At 38.8% G+C, this 16,171-nt stretch overlaps 3 protein-coding genes and 1 long non-coding RNA gene across 9 annotated transcripts in view; 2 read left to right on the top strand and 2 right to left on the bottom strand.

Moving 5' to 3' along the window:
- Window positions 1-321: 321 nt before the first annotated feature.
- Window positions 322-5,837, bottom strand: mrps31 (mitochondrial ribosomal protein S31). Its single transcript, XM_056397179.1, has 7 exons — window positions 5,678-5,837; window positions 3,934-4,419; window positions 3,663-3,815; window positions 3,353-3,496; window positions 3,194-3,267; window positions 1,015-1,155; window positions 322-925 (listed from the first exon to the last, which is right to left on the bottom strand). Exons 1-7 carry the CDS (start codon window positions 5,782-5,784, stop codon window positions 687-689), a joined length of 1,344 nt encoding a protein of 447 aa, XP_056253154.1. The 5' UTR covers window positions 5,785-5,837; the 3' UTR covers window positions 322-686.
- Window positions 5,838-6,104: 267 nt separating this feature from the next.
- On the top strand, window positions 6,105-12,035 carry taf6 (TAF6 RNA polymerase II, TATA box binding protein (TBP)-associated factor). The gene is made up of 15 exons (XM_056398439.1): window positions 6,105-6,313; window positions 8,018-8,175; window positions 8,324-8,410; window positions 8,520-8,673; window positions 8,774-8,830; window positions 8,921-9,040; window positions 9,183-9,304; window positions 9,480-9,557; window positions 9,666-9,767; window positions 9,872-10,054; window positions 10,345-10,419; window positions 10,503-10,628; window positions 10,799-10,972; window positions 11,197-11,388; window positions 11,473-12,035. Exons 2-15 carry the CDS (start codon window positions 8,020-8,022, stop codon window positions 11,761-11,763), a joined length of 1,917 nt encoding a protein of 638 aa, XP_056254414.1. The 5' UTR covers window positions 6,105-6,313; window positions 8,018-8,019; the 3' UTR covers window positions 11,764-12,035.
- A 1,161-nt stretch (window positions 12,036-13,196) lies between these two features.
- Window positions 13,197-16,005, bottom strand: LOC130182003 (uncharacterized). 6 transcript variants are annotated; one of them, XR_008829658.1, is made up of 5 exons: window positions 15,854-16,003; window positions 14,404-14,526; window positions 14,164-14,269; window positions 13,569-13,796; window positions 13,197-13,338 (listed from the first exon to the last, which is right to left on the bottom strand). It is a non-coding gene; the product is annotated as an uncharacterized LOC130182003 (long non-coding RNA). The 6 variants fall into 6 exon arrangements; XR_008829653.1 differs by having other exon boundaries at window positions 13,569-14,269; window positions 15,854-16,005; XR_008829657.1 differs by lacking the exon at window positions 15,854-16,003 and adding an exon at window positions 15,519-15,736 and having other exon boundaries at window positions 13,569-14,269.
- The window catches only part of LOC130182002 (inactive serine/threonine-protein kinase TEX14-like), a 29,372-nt gene continuing 27,849 nt past the window's right edge, over window positions 14,649-16,171 (top strand). Inside the window, exons 1-2 of the mRNA XM_056396515.1 lie at window positions 14,649-14,724; window positions 14,846-14,998. The gene's annotated coding sequence lies outside the window, so the exon portion shown is untranslated. The remainder of the gene's footprint in view (window positions 14,725-14,845; window positions 14,999-16,171) is intronic.

Below are 16,171 nucleotides of genomic sequence, written 5' to 3'. Positions count from 1 at the left end.
GCCTGGAAAAACACCATTAATCATTATCACAGCTGTTGCATGACCCGACACTAAAAAAAAATACAAAAAATATTTTGATCAAACCTATTTTCTTTTAATGTGGAGGTCTTTATCAATCCATCAAACTTAACAGTCTAGTGTTGTTTTATGTGCAACCTAATCTGCAAACTAATCAAGTTAACCAGTATTTTTGTACATTACTTAATACACCAGTGTACCACACTACCACAGTGACTGCCTGCATTAGCATTGGACTATGCAAATAGTGTGAACAATGATCAGTGGTACATGTGGGTGGCCGAAATCAGCAAAAAGCCAAGACTGTTTCTTTGCTGCTTTATATTGTTTGTATAATTAATACAAGCAACATTTTACTTTCCTCCTGCACTGTTTTCTTCATCATGTGACAAGACAATATTGAAGTGATTAAACAGTGGTTTTATGGTCTGATCAATGTTTTAGAGACAGTAGATACAGTATAATGTTTGACACTGTGACACAGACTTTATGCCAGTCCACTCTCGCAGGCCTCCTGGAAAGCCCAGAAATCGAGCCAGGTTTCTACTGGCTCCTGTTAAACTGTATGAATAAGGACAGTCATGGTTGCAAAGTCCCACTGAGAAAATGGCTCTTGCTTTTATGTGTTCACAGTCAAGCGAATATTGAAAATATATTTAAGTGTAAGTTCACTTCAGGTAAACATCAGCCTCCTTGAGGACGTCCTCTTTTTGGTGGAAGTAGTCTCTGAACCAGGAAATGTGTTCCCTCTTCTGCTGGACAGTCAAGTAGGGATTTCTGGACAGACCACCCACCACAAGCTCCATGAAGTGACGCACTGGTCCTTGACTGGGGAAGCCCTCATTCAAGTGTTTCTCTAGGAAGATATGCTCATGGAACGGAACACTGGCCTCCTCCACCTCCAGGCCTGACATAAGAACAAGAAGACACTGTCACAATGTCCCTTGGCCAAACTTTATCTGTATAATGAACACAAACACAGCATTCATTACTTACCAGCTTCATTGTTGATTGGGTACTGCCACATTTTCCCCTCTTTGGTCCACTGGATCATTTCCTCAAGCGCATTGCGGGGCATATTGTTGACCAACAGAGACAACTGATTAGCAAAGTCCATGTCCCATAGAGTTGGCCGCTCTGAAAATATGACACCAGCATTATTAGCAAATGTGCCAATGAAGTTTAAACCAAAAGATTTTGCAAGGTGACGTTCAATTTAAGAGAAACAGAGAGAAACTGCATGACAATAAGCATTAATGAAGCTGCGCGCTCATGAAAACAGTTTGTGTTACAGCAACGTATTTAATCAATTTGAGCAGGAGTGGCTAACTTCTGGAGGAAAAATGAAAACAAAAACTCCAAGAAAAGACAGATTCTTGTGCTGAGCAACATAAATTTAGGATAAAAATCCAACCAGACCAACCAGAATTACTGCCTCACAGTTGTAGTTGCAGTTTACATCCATGTCTGTTCAGACTCTGTGTGTTCAGAAAGTGTTCGACCCCTTCACTTTTTGCACATTTTGTCATGTTGTAGCCTCATGCTGAAATCAAAAAGTTCATTTTCTCCCTTATCAATCTACGCTCAATATCCTATAATAACAAAGTGATAATAGAGTTTTTCAAGAGGCGCCTTGGTAAGCGAGCTCACCAAGAATGCAACGGTCACTGTTGCTGAGCGCCAGAGATCCTGTGTGGAGAAACTTCGAGAAGGACTACAAATTCAATGGCTCAAAAGAGTCATGTCAGGTTTCCTCCAAACATGACGCTTAGAATTGAGGCCAAACAGTTTCAACCTTGGTTTCATCAGACCAGAGAATCTTGTTTCTCACAGCCTGAGAGTCCGTTAGGAGTTTATTATTGCAATAGTGGCTTGTTTTCTGCTTTGATATATACATTATCAGCTGTGAGACCTTTCCTAATCATGTCCAATCAAATGAATTCACCCCAGGTTGATTCCAATCAAGGTGTAGAAACATCTCAAAGATGATCAAGAGAAGTGGGAGGCACCTGAGCTAAATTAAGTGTCATAGCAAAGAGTCTGAATACTTCAATGTGATATTTCAGTTTTTAATTTTTAATACATTTGCAAACATTTCTAAAATTCTATTTTCACTTTATCTCATTTCGGAATATTGATAGTAGACTGATGAGAGAAAATGTGTTTTTTTGTTTTCTTTTACCATAAAGCCGCAACATAACACAATGTGAGAAATGGAAGGGGTCTGAACACCTTCTGAATACAAAGTATATGTAGTGAAAACTTTGAAGCAATTTAACAAAAAGGTGCTAAGTGTATTTTTAGGTGAAATTGAAGGTATCACTATATTCATATGTGTAAGTTCCAGTGAATAATGTCCAGTGAGAGGCATGCTGTCTTTGCTCAGAGACTATTTTTACAGAGGAGTACAGAGGACTGATAGAGAGCTTTGTCACATGGTGCAACAACAATCACCTGAAGCTCAATATTAGCAAAAACCAATGAGCTTGTGGTGGGAACAGGAGGTGCCCTGTCCTGGTGAACTCCTACAAGTCAAATCAATAAAAGAAAAAATGGGACTGAACTCACAACACTGAAGCCTTCTTCATGAAGGGACAGAGCAGACTGTTCTTCCTAAGGAGACTCAGATCCTTAGGCATATATAAGTCAACTCGCCTTGACTTTGTTAAGCTTTGTTGTTCTTGTTCTGCTGTGTTTCTACTGTAGTAGTGTGTAAGGCTTGGCCAATAAAGCTGATTCTGACAGAACGCAACTTTAGCCATGACAGTAGACAAGACTTCAAATATAGATGTTGCTGCTTCACACAAATCTTCAACCCGGCAGCGCAGCAGATCTATACAATCACTAAAGTTTCAAGGTGGGCACCCAAGATTAGCGTCACCATTTCAGTATCTAACCAAATATGAAATATGGTCACTATGGTCCCCCTCTCTTCCTGACTTACAGCATTGAATAATGGCCAGAAAAGTATTTTTGCAGAAGTTGACCTTTGACCTTTTAAATATAAAATGTCATGACTTATATATGATATATGATGATGATGATGATGAATATATGATGACTGATATTAATGTGAATTTTTGTCAGAAGTGTATAAATCTTTGAGTTATGGCCAAAAATATGTTTTGTGAGTTCACAGTGACCTTTGACCACAAAAATCTAAATTCATTATTACCAACTGCTGATTCAACTCCATCTGCATCAGTAGTGGGGGAGAAGATGTTGAGTCTTTTCACTCTCAACAAGTTCCTTCAAAAAAGATAAAAGTAAAACAAGCATTAAACACAGTCCATCTTAAAAACGATCTGAGTAAAGATGTGATGAATAGATTTACCCTCTTCGAACACTGTCCAGTTCGGAAGTGATTCCTCCGTCCCGCTTGTATCCTCGCCCGTCGTCATCAAACTGGATGTGATTAATCCACCGAGCATTCTGTCGGTTGGGATTCTTTCCTACTTTCATGTCAGCAATAATTTCTCTGAGAAAATATTATTGGAATAATGTTCATTACATCAGAATGAGGCCTTGTATTTTTCACTATCCAGGCTGAAACCAGAAAAGAAATGTCCCATTCTTTTTTAAAATAGTTATTCCATTAACATTCATATACTGGAGACATGTACACTAGACTCCAGGACACTTACCCAAGGTTGTTCATGTCCCCTTTCTTCTGAACCTCAGTGATGGCCTCGTGCTGCCTCAGCTGCTTCAGCAGATCAGACTCGGCCTGGCTACAGTTGGGCAGAGTGGAGGCAGCAGCAGATGCAGCTGCAACCAGCTCAGGATCCAGGATCACACTTAAGAACACAGTGCAAAGAAGCTGGAATCAGTGGATGAATAGAGACCAAAGCTTCTGGATATCCTCCTAAGGCAATAAATGACACATTTTACAGGCACAGACCCACCCCCTCTCACCTCTGCGATGAAGCCTCCCCTGTAGCCTTCTGAAACATACTGATGGTGCTCTCCATAGAGGCTGGATTTGATTTGGGGGCAGACTCATGATTTTGCTTCACTTTCATTATTTTGAGCTTCCTCTTATTAGTAACTTCCACCTTCATGGCTCCAAGAAGGTCAAGGAGACCCTCCTTCCCACTCTTAGCTGCATCAGTCTTTACTTGTTGTGACTTGACACTCTGGTCAATTTTAACATCCATCTGCTGCTGCATAGTTCTTCCATCATCTGTCTTTAACACCACTGGTTCTTCCCTTTGTTCAGCCATCTTCATGACTGTTCCGTCATCTTCAGCTTTCTGTGTTGCCAAAGTTGGACTTTCCGTTGGGTCAGCCTTTTCATCTGCATGTGTTTTTTCATCGTGATTAGAGAGGACATCAGGTTTCTTTTCACAGAGCCTGACTGAACTTGTGCTGATGGCTTTGACTCCACCTCCATTTGCAACCCTATGTTAAGAGCAAAACACAGTTAATTATCATAAGGGTAAGAACCAGAATGGATAACAGAACTATTAATAATATAATTCCAATATTCAATATCAAAATATGGCAATTATTATTAGTGGTGGGAAATGTTGTCTTAAATAACATCATGATTTATAATGTAATAAGACAATCTATTCTTTCTTGTTATTTTCAACAACAAAATGTCATGTCATTGAACTGTGTGTGTTTTGCGGTTAATATCTTCTCACATTGGTTTACAATGGTTTTCCACACTCTACACTTTCCACACTCAACAAAAGTCCATCTATTTTATAACTTATCCACATTGAAACTGGCAGCACTATTGCTTTTGTTTTCTGTCATGCTTATTGCTGCTGTACACAGTCATGATGCTAATATAAACACAATGCATAATATTGTTAATATCCTGTTACAACAAATTCTTATCTTATTCAAAATTGTTCCTGCACTATTGTGAGTAATATGGTATGACACACCACTAATAGGACTGAAGTTTAGTCTACATAAGTAATCAGAAGTCATTTTGTCAGATCACATCATTTTCACTGGAACGACCCGTAAACATGTAAATTTGTAAATGCAATTTCATAAAAAGGTCTGAACGGCACAGTTATAAACACAATGTGCAAAACCTAAAGCTGCACAGAAACAGTGGTGAAAAGAGAACAGAGGATATTGTTTTGAATAACTCCTCTCCAACCAAAGACAAATACAAGACCAATACAATACTGCCATTTTATTCAACTACCAATTATGTTTATTATCAATTAACCTGCCATTATTTTTTAGATAAATCATAGATCAATCAACAAGTCAATTAACTCTCATGTGTGACAAAGAACAACTACAAATAAGATAAGCATTGAAAACATGAATGTCTGTCATTAGGAAGTGAATTGCTCCTGACTGAGGGGATGGATGGGTCCATCTTCTCTAGACTCATAATAGCTGTAACTTTATATGGGGGTTACCATGGAAACGAACTGACAGCGATGCACCTACGCCGCTCAAAGAAACGTCAATCAAAATGTCCCGCCCACCACTGCAGGTTAAGCAAGCTAATAGCTAACTGTCTCTTCCTCTGCTTTTATGGAAACAAGTAACACTCAAGCGTTTTCGCCTGTACAAAGTCACCCGTTTCCTCAGCAAAAATAAATCACTTAACAGTAGTAGCAGTGGTTAGAGTTAGCAGACTGTGTGTGATCATGTATCCCGTTCGGTCAGACACTCCACTCACCTGAAAACTGCAGCCTTGTCGCATTTAGCTGGCAACAAACTCAACTCATAGACACTGACTGCAGAATTTCGAGCCCTGTAAACAGTCCTGAAAAAAAACCTATACATGGTTGCTTCTTGCAATGTCCTTCCACGTTCCTGACATTTGTCTCCGTTACTGCAACATAAGGTGCCCCCTGTAAACTCGAAAGAAATGTTGGTTCCGGGGTCCCTTTTCTAAAGGGACTGTGTTTATCGTAGGGAAACCATTTAATAATAATTTGGAATATGTAACTGTTTACTTGTGGCACTGGATATTTTTTCCACTTAAAACTCACTTCCATACCTGAATTGTAGTAAGTTACTTTTCAATAAACTTGAGGCGGTTACTCGATCTGTAAAGTCCTTTATTGTAGTCTCGCGATAGCACAACCGGTCGGAACGTGACTCAAAATGGCGACGCAACACAAGCGCTAATTCACGACCGGAGGTCCCAGCTGCAATCCGTGAATTAGTTAGTTATTTAAATCAAGAGATGGATGTGCATAGAAATGGATTAGCTTTGCGAAATAGTTACTGCTGTAAATCTCACCATTGACTGTTTTTATTCGCATAAGTTCCTGCTTGAACTCAGAAAGGAGAGAACAACTTCGCACAGGTAAAAACGTCAACGGAAGCTAAGTTACTAGCATGCAAGCTAACATACAGCAAATTTAGCCTACTGTAAGTTAATATTAAAGAAATATGCGGTCATTAAAGGGCTTAAATTTAACGCTTAAAATGATTTTGCAATTAAGTTGTTGCGTTTGATTGAATATACTTTTAATGTGTCCTTTCTGTTGCGTGTAGCTTGTTGGTCATTCCGTCGGAGTGATTAACCCGCTTTCTGTGCAACTCAGTGTTTGTTTACACACACGAAGTATGTATAAAAAAAACTCTTCGGTGTTCTTTTTTTCATGACTTACAACTATGAACCATATAGATGTGATCAGGATTTGTGGTTCCTATACATTGATATATATAAACTACAGAGATAAAACTTTTAAGTTTGCCCCTCAAGTCGATATTGAATTGAGACATCCTCTACTGAAATCACATCCTTCAGTTTGTGCGAATAGGACCGTCTTATCTTTGCACATTTGCATCATCATTTTTGCAGAATTGCTCCCTTACCAAATTGCATGATTAAGTGATTAGGTTCTGCTATAAATACAGTTACGATTAAAAAAAATCGTTTGTGATTTGGTCTGGACTTGACCGCCCCAAACCATAAACATTATTGTTTTGAATCCATTTCCGTATAGCTTTGGCTTTATGTTGGGGATTGTTATGTTCATTTTGATTTATGTTAGAGAATCATCCCGCAACATGATGTTGTTACTACGAGGTTTCATAGTGAGGTTACTGTTGCTTCGTGACGTCCGGTTTTTTGGCTAAAGCCAAAATTTGATTGATGCTGATCAGGAGAAAGTGTAAATTTGTTTCCTACATGCCCTCTGGCAAACACTAGTTGAGATGTCTTATAATGCTTTTCACCACTGACTTGTTTTTTGTCACTGTCCCACAAAGCTACAGTTTAACATTCAGCCGTGGAAATCAGTAGCTCCTCCTATGATGTGATTGGCTTCCTTATTGGGGTTCCTGCAGTAGTTTCAATGCCCTGCTTTAGGCTGATGTATGGTTGTGTCATATTGTTGAAAAATATCCAAATGGTGAGCTGCAATTAGACATAGTCTTTCCCATATTTACACACTGCAAATTTACATTCAGCAAAATTATGTTTATAGAAATAGACTATAAGCTGATAATACCAGCTGGACCATCACATAACTAGGGCTGATTATTTTCATATTGATTAATCTGACAGTAATTATTTATGCCCATTATAATTTCCCACACAACAAAGTGACATCTTCAGGTGTCTTGTTTTGTCTGACCAGCAGTTCAAAATCCAATGATGTTCAGTTTGCTATTATGTGTGACTAAGGAAAGTACCAAATCCTCAAATTTAAGAAGATACAAACAGCAAATTAAAACTAAACTTTTGCTTAAACAATGTCTTAAACAATTATTTGATTATCAATGTAGTTGGCGATTAATTTTCTATTGATCGACTAATTGAATTATTGTTGCAGCGCTCCACATAAGGAAATCGGGGGTGTCAGTAATACATCAGTATGTTGAGATTGTGACTTCAGACCCACTGAATGTTTATTATTGACATTGAACCATTCAAATTTAGTAGAACAGAAAATGTTATACCAAAAGATTAGGGCTGCAGTGAAAAATTCTCCTGAGTAAGTGCAATGCATTTGTGTGTACATGTGAGAGGTGATATTCACAGACCTGTGTACTTTGTTAGCCATGGCGGAGGAAAGACGACAGAAGCAGTGTTCGGTCGTCCTGCCCACAGAGTCCATGAAGGCCATGGCAGAGTCTGTTGGAGTGGGGCAGTTACAAGAGGAAAGCTGTGTAGCCATAAGTGAAGAAGTCAGCTACAGAATAAAAGAAATTGCACAGGTAAATCATGTATGATTGAAGCAGAATGTTTTATTTCCTTCTGTAAATTGAAACAACACCCTTGAATGTCTTAGTTTACATAATATCTCATACATGAGCTTTATATTTGAATTCTATGCAGTCTCTTTCTTTTCCCCTTTTTACATAGGATGCTCTCAAATTCATGCATCACGGGAAGAGACGTAAATTAACCACCAGTGACATAGATAATGCTCTCAAACTAAAAAATGTGGAGGTAAGGGAGAACTGTTTTTTATTGCCTTGTTAAAGCACATACTTATTTGAAGGACAGCGTGAAGTGGGTCTTTCTTTCTTACTTTCAAAGTAAACCCTTCTCGTTATAGCCCCTGTATGGGTTCCAGTCGCAAGAGTTTATCCCTTTCCGCTTTGCAAGTGGAGGTGGAAGAGAGCTTCATTTCTATGAGGAAAGGGAAGTCGACCTCAGTGACATTATTAACACACCGCTCCCCAGAGTTCCACTAGACGTGTCTCTCAAAGGTACCCAGATCATCAGTATTACAAGCCGGGATATTGTATTGTCGTGCTTTGACTGTATGGTTAGTATGCTCATACATCACACTTTTCTGTTTATCCATAGCCCACTGGTTAAGTATTGAGGGGGTGCAGCCTTCTATTCCAGAAAATCCACCACCAGGTGAGCCCTGTTTTTTTAAATTTTCTTCTCTAAAAATGCAAAAAAATCTGAAGGACAGACAGATGATAAATTCTGTTTACTATATTTTAGCACCAAAAGAGCAACAAAAGGCTGAATCTACAGAGCCCCTCAAAGTTGTCAAACCTGGTCAGGAGGAGGAAGCGACAATTCAAGGCAAGGGTCAGGGGGCAACTACTGCTGATGGCAAAGGTCAGTATCTTGTGTTATATTAAAACTCAACATGTTTTCTGTTTTCTTCTCCTGTGCCTCTGCATTGTTTCCTACCTCACTCCCAAATCATTTATGACTATGGTTGTCCACTTCATCCCATGTTTGTGTCTTTGTCTTTCAGGAAAGGAGAAGGGTCTAATAAGGTTGAAGCCACGCAGCACTCATGAACTGTCTGTGGAACAGCAGCTCTACTACAAGGAAATCACAGAAGCATGTGTTGGCTCCTGCGAAGCTAAGAGAGCTGTAAGTTCTGCCTGTCTGTCTTTATATATTGTTTATTAAAGGAAGAAAGAAAGGTGGGAATTAAAGGAAGTTTCGAGTAATTAACAGAATTGTGCCAAATTTTCAAATTATTGTTTTAACCTTGTTTGTCGTGTCAATTTGGTTTGATAAATTTTTTCGATCTTGTTTCATTCAGGAAGCTCTACAGAGCATTGCCACAGATCCTGGGCTGTATCAGATGCTTCCAAGATTCAGCACATTTATTTCTGAAGGAGTGAGCATCTTTTCCAATGTTTTCTAATGTTCTGAAACACTACTCACCTCATGTTAAACACCCAGTCATGTCTATACTGAGAGTACTGACTTTATGCTTTCCTCTAAGGTTCGTGTAAATGTGGTCCAAAACAACTTGGCTCTGCTGATCTATCTAATGCGTATGGTCAAAGCTCTGATGGACAACCCCACCTTGTATTTGGAGAAATATGTGAGTGAAGAAAACAAATTAAAATGTTGTGTTATCTTTTTGATGGTTCAAATCTCAACAAGTACTTTTATTCTAATATTTTTTTTTTCTGTCTGTATTTGTAGCTGCATGAGCTCATCCCAGCTGTGGTGACGTGTATTGTGAGTAAGCAGCTGTGTTTGCGACCAGATGTTGACAACCACTGGGCTTTACGAGACTTCGCAGCTCGCCTCATGGCCCAAAGTTGTAAAACCTTCAGTACTACGACCAACAACATCCAGTCCCGTATTACCAAGACTTTTACTAAGGTGGGTTATTCAGTTGGCCAAAAATATTGAGGTAAAGACAAGTTTTGTTAATAGAGCAAAACATATAGAAACATAGTTTAAGCAACCAATTTAACATGAGCCAAATAAAGACCAAATATCTCTCTGGTCAAAACACTCACCGATTGTTTTGAGAATTTTTTTTTTTTTTACCACAGATACTGTATGTTTGGGGTGATTAAATTCAAGGACCATAAATTTTACACTTGAATTTGACACCACTGTTTCAAAAACACCTCATTTACTAAACCAGACTTGCATGTTTTCCTCAGAGTTGGTTGGATGAAAAAACCCAGTGGACGACACGTTACGGCTGCATCGCTGGACTTGCTGAATTGGGACCTGATGTGAGTGTGATTGTTTTCTTTGAGCCTTTTATCATTTTCACGGTTTTTGTTCGGCACCAACATCCTGATTTTGTCCTCTGTAGGTGATTAAGACGTTGATCCTTCCTCGGCTTACTATAGAGGGTGCTCGCATCAAAGCAGTGATGGAAGGACCGGTGGTCTCCAATATTGATAAGATAGGAGCTGACCATGTTCAAAGTCTCTTACTGGTAATGAATGATGTTTTGCAATTATTATGCATTAAAAGTAGCCAGCTTCAAACAGACTAATACATTTGTAAACTAAAACAAAGTATTAATCAGTAATTGTTTCTTAATTTGTATCAGACCAGTTCTCATGTTTCATATGTACAAAATGTGTTTTTGTTTTGTTTTCAAAGAAACACTGTGCAAGTGTTATTGCCAAGATACGACCTCAGCCTGACAATGTGGAGCAGTACCGGACAGACTATGGTTACCTCGGACCCATGCTTTGCTCCCACGTAATGAAAGCCAGGACTCAAGCAGCACTGCAAGCTCAGCAAGTCAACAGAACCACATTAACAATCACACAGGTACATTAAATACATGATGAAATTATAAATAACAGTGGAAAGCTGGGATGACATTTTAGAAAAATCAGCAATAAAAGAATAAAGATGCCATGAAGTAATTGATATATTACATATCATTTAGGCATCCCTCTTACAGCTCAGTGTTTATGTGAACCTCTGCAGTATGATGTGTGAGTAAACTAGCAAACAGCTGTTCAATAATCAATGATGACTTCTTCTTGCAGCCTCGTCCCACTCTTTCAGTCTCTCAGAGTGGGTTAAGTGGGTCGACAGGGCCTCGCACTCCCAGCATCATTAAGGTTCCAAGCTCCCTTACTCTGATGTCCCCTCGACCAGGAACCCCATCGCAGCCATCTCCTCCAGCTACGAAGTACATTGTCATGGCAACCAGTGCAGGAGCAGCCTCAACTCAACAGGTACTTTACTTTACTGAAACCCTTCTTTATAAGATCCACAACTCCCCAGAACTTGAATTTACATCTCCCGCATCTTCCCTTTAGGTAATCACCCTCAGCTCTTCCCAGTCAGCTTCACCAGTAACAAGCACTGTTCCCAGTGCTACTTCGACCTTGCAGCCTTTGGTAAAACTGGAGTCTGGCAGTGGCCCTGGACTGACAGGGTCACGACCTATGCAGAAGTACATAGTGGTATCTCTGCCCTCCTCTGCCTCTTCCTCTTTGGAGCCTAAGAGTTCTGTGCTACCAACCTCAATTTCCTCAACCCCACTAGAAGCAGGGATGAAGATGGAACGGTCCGAGTCTCCCGGAGCGAGCACGCAGTCGCCACACTGAGACTTGTTTAGGTAGTGGAGATTTTTACCATGTTGGTGCAGCTGAACACACAAGGAGGTTTGTTTGGGCTGAAGGTAAAGGGTTAAACTCTGGAGTGGTATGAAGGGGAATATCTGAACTCTTGACTGATGCAAATGTGACCAGATGTTGTAAATATGTTAATGCCCAATGAAAACTTGAGGTCAGTCTGTGAGATCTGTAATGTTTCAGCTTATATTCTAATTGATTTCATGTTCTTTTTTTACTCTAAAATAAATCTGATTTTGTATGAACTTCTTTATCTATTTGTTTTATGTTTCTATTGTAATTTTTAAGAGATAATTTTTAATTATAATATTCATAGTTATTAGTAATGTTTTTCATCAGAAATTTTCATAAATTATTACATGACAAATATTTGAACATACAATGCAATCCACATTGTGATTGAGTCAGTGCAGCAAATGACCTGGATGTGTAATGTTGACAGATACCATGTGATGGAACCATAAGGATACCATTGTGCACCAGTCTGACATCATTAGGAAACACGAAAGCATAGCTATGTTATTAAAATTGGTCATTTCAGACCTCGTTTATTACCTGTTTTATATTTTCAGAGGGAAGGTGTCTAGATATTTCAAAACTTGCATCAATAAAATTTAGCCACTACAAATTTTATGAATTTTAGGTGAACCCAACATCACTGAAGTTAAAATAATCTTGCATAACACAGTGTCACTTCAGATGTTTTTTGTTTAGTTTTTTTAAGGAATGAAACACCAAACCAGTTGAGTTAAGAAAGCAGGGTGCTGCTATATTTAGTACGATGACATTATCTTGTCACAGCTTTCTGTCACTACTGAAAAAGAGATATACTTACTTATTCAACTAGTTAAAGTTGACCTGAGCCTCTGTAGGGACACTAGTTGCAAAACATAAACACATACTACAGATTATATAATATTACTTTTTCTGTCCTTATATTTTAACTACACAGCTGGAAACAGTCTCTGATGTCCATCCCTCCAGCAGAGTTCAGACACTTGTACAATTGATGCCAAGCCACACTGCAGCTGCACTAGTGGCAAATGGTCACCCAACAATTTACTAAGACACTTCATGTTTGTCGCTCTTGAACAAGCCTCCATCATTCAAGTTATAAAGACAAGATTCTCTGCAGAAATTTAACCTAGCAAGATGCACATCGAGTCAACTCATCATTTTGAAGTTAAATTACTGATTTATGATGATAAGTTCTGAAACTATTTGACTGTGAGCTGCCACTAACTCAAAGTTTGTGAAAAATGATACATCATCTCAATAATTAGAAAAATACTGAGTGAGGATTCACACTTTTGCCAGTGTTTCTGAAAGGGTCTCTTTGGAGGTTTATGTAAATTTACCCACATAAAATATTGAAGAAAACACCAACAAATAAACAGAGATGATTTTTCATGTATTAACTTTTTATTTGAGGAACGCTTTATACAGTTTGTCATCAAATCTTCCATTGAGTGCTCTGTATGTTCTCTGCCAACTTGTCCCCAGCTTCTTTCAATGCAGCGTTCAGTCAGGTCCTCTGTTTGCACTCGGCTGAAACAGACATTACAAAGGTTCAGTGGACAAATACACAGAGATGGTGCAGTCTGACATTTATATGTGTATCAGGAGATCATACAGTTTTCATCTTTAAGGGAGGAATCTACACAGCACAACATATTTTTCACTTAAACAATCCTGGCAAAGGGGATAAGAAAAGTTCTTAAAAATGAAAAAGCATAAACTTCGACATGGCGTGCACCTAAATGTGACCTTCCACTTACATTGTAAAGTATAGTGTGGTCTGCATGTCTTCACAGCTGGACTCCTGCTTCTCTGCTTGCTTTTTGGATTTCTCCTTCACCAGCTAGGTAACCATCAGATTTCAAGAGCATCTTCTCTGCAGCTCAGACACTTTGTTAGTTTGCTGCTGCTGAGGCCGGAGAGGAGACAGAGACCATGGTAGGATTTCTTTCATTATAAACTGTGTAATGAGGCTGGACCAGTGAAACCTGAAGAGAAAGGACAATAAGATTAGAAGACATGCCACCAGCTACCAGTGAAAACACAAACAGTTCAAATATACCTGTCTCTGATTCTGAGATGAATAATCTGCATTTACAACAGCACTATATTCTTATCGAAGCATACAATATCTAGAGAGCCATTTAAGATTAGTGGTTACACTTTCTCACTGCAGACACTGCACACAAGCTACTGAAATATAGTGGCGTTAGCATACATTACTACATAATAAACATACAGTAGACTATCTCTGAAGCCAGTTTACTTCTTTTGGTTACACATTGTTATTGTACATATTGCCCTCATATGTGCCTCAACTTGCTCTTCCATGTCAGGATTGAAATTTTGCTTCACTCATCTCTCTTTGCATCCTGAGGTTGTTTCTCCTCCTGTGTCTCATCTTTGGGCTCCTCTGGGCTCTTTGAAATCATTTGGGGTCTTGGAGTCTCCCAAACACAACCTTAAATAAAAAGAAAGAAAACACATGGGGAAGATTGTCATTGATTCGGAGATAAATAAATACATTTTCTCAGGAGAGAATACTATTAATTTATATTAACATATCTGTAGAGCCATTTGATTTCTTTGACTTACTATTTGTTACTCGGAGCTCTCGCTCATCTCTTCATCAGGCCTGTTCTCTCGTCATCGTTTGCTTCTCTAGGTTTCTCTGGGTCTTTCTGTTGTTTGGGGTCTTGCAGCCGCCCAAAGAAAGCCCTGAAGAACAAAGACAACAGATGGACTCGTCATTCACTCTTGAAGAAATAACAATTATATATCATATTATTGACTAGTCAAAATTGAATTACAGACATCTCTAACTGTCATTTTGATTGTGTTGTTGATATAGTCAAATTTAGCCATTACATGTTAAAACAGCTTGCCATATCCTTCAGCCAAGCCCTCCTGTCCTGAGTAAGCTAGTCCGCTATCTGACCCTCCTTCCACAATGGCTAGTATCATATCTGATCCTGACCCAGATGAGATAACTCTGCTTCACTTCTTTGGCGTTGTTATGTCGCCCATCTTTATACAGGTCCTACTGAGCATCTGTTTGGTGGAAAGAGGCGGGAGCGACTGAAGAGGACGGTGAAAGCCTCGGGGAAAGACTCTAATAACGCACAGAGCAAAACCTTCAATATCAACAGTTTGCTGTTAAAAGAAGAGATTACACAACTGCTACCTGTATGTAAGTCTTGATTTTACTAGTCAGGAGGCTTATTAATTATAAGCCATGTAAATGGTACATATATGATTGGAGTATTGTCGGGAGTTACTATTATTTTACCGGGGTTTTTCCAGACGTTACACAATGTTAGCTAGCTAGCATCCTATTAGCAGTGTTGCTAATTTGCCAAATTATTTGGATTCAAATTTATCTTTGTCACATGTATTCCTCGACCTTTGGCTGTATGAATTTTAGCAAACACTATAATGCCACTACACCATATTACTTGATACACTACATATTTTGATAATGTTAACTGTTGCTGTTACCAACAGGTGACCCCACATAGACGATCTTTTTGATAGCAATGATTGGAGAAACCAGAGTTAACATCAATGTTAAGTAACATATATTCTGATCCTTTGCTGAGGAGCAATATTACAGTATAAAGATAAGTATTTGAAAATACTCATTATAAAGAAAACTATGATACAAATGTAACATTTTATTGGATCAACTTTAGACACACAGAACAACTCACAGAACAGTTCAGATGAAATGAGAAAGATGAAAAAATGGAGGCTTTCAAAATGCAGTTTTGAGAAATGCAGTAAAAAAGTACAAAAAGAAAATAAAATGCTCACTGACCCTTCTCTGTGTTATATTATCGTATATTATTATTATTATTATTATTATTACCAATGAATTGCCCTGGTGGCGTCAGTTAGCTGGTTGGGGTAAGGCTAATATTATCTACTTTATATACTGTTGGGGAATTCAATCTATAAAAATGTATTAGTTTTTATAAACTGATAAAATGTTTTATATTTAAAATTGTAATCTGCAAAATATTTAATAAGTATTTGCTTTCCTCACATTGCTCTCCATTTGACTGATGGGCTCTTTCTCCGTTCCTGGGGTCTTGTCAGTCTTCCTGCTTTTCCATGCAGCTTCCTCCACAAATGCTGGCAGTGTTGTTAATACATTGTACCCTCCAGCAGTATCTCCCCTCTGTCAGTGCTGTACTGCAAGAGGACAAGATGTCCTAAAGTTATGTGCTTGCAGTCAGGCCCCATGTGACAAGGTTTGTGGGGCTCGGAAGGACGTTGCAGATGCTGTGAAGGAGGAAGTGTATTCTGCTGGCCTCCTTAACCATGTCACCCCATGTGATCTTCCTTCCCTTTTCTCCTTCTC

Source organism: Seriola aureovittata, chromosome 15 (genome assembly GCF_021018895.1).
Source record: "Seriola aureovittata isolate HTS-2021-v1 ecotype China chromosome 15, ASM2101889v1, whole genome shotgun sequence".
Classification (NCBI taxonomy): Eukaryota; Metazoa; Chordata; class Actinopteri; order Carangiformes; family Carangidae; genus Seriola; species Seriola aureovittata.
The sequence above is the reverse complement of the archived record's forward strand: the minus strand, read 5'-3'. Positions and strand labels throughout refer to the sequence as shown.

Bases quoted from the DNA above. Each gene is read 5' to 3' on its own strand.
- mrps31 (XM_056397179.1), bottom strand. From the start codon at position 5,784: ATGTATAGGTTTTTTTTCAGGACTGTTTACAGGGCTCGAAATTCTGCA. The intron at 3,816-3,933 runs GTGAGAGGGGGT...TGTGTTCTTAAG, and splicing joins GGGGAGGCTTCATCGCAGAG to TGTGATCCTGGATCCTGAGC. The intron at 926-1,014 runs GTAAGTAATGAA...TTCTTATGTCAG, and splicing joins CCCAATCAACAATGAAGCTG to GCCTGGAGGTGGAGGAGGCC.
- taf6 (XM_056398439.1), top strand. From the start codon at position 8,020: ATGGCGGAGGAAAGACGACAGAAGCAGTGTTCGGTCGTCCTGCCCACA. The intron at 10,055-10,344 runs GTGGGTTATTCA...TGTTTTCCTCAG, and splicing joins TTACCAAGACTTTTACTAAG to AGTTGGTTGGATGAAAAAAC. The intron at 10,629-10,798 runs GTAATGAATGAT...TTGTTTTCAAAG, and splicing joins ATGTTCAAAGTCTCTTACTG to AAACACTGTGCAAGTGTTAT.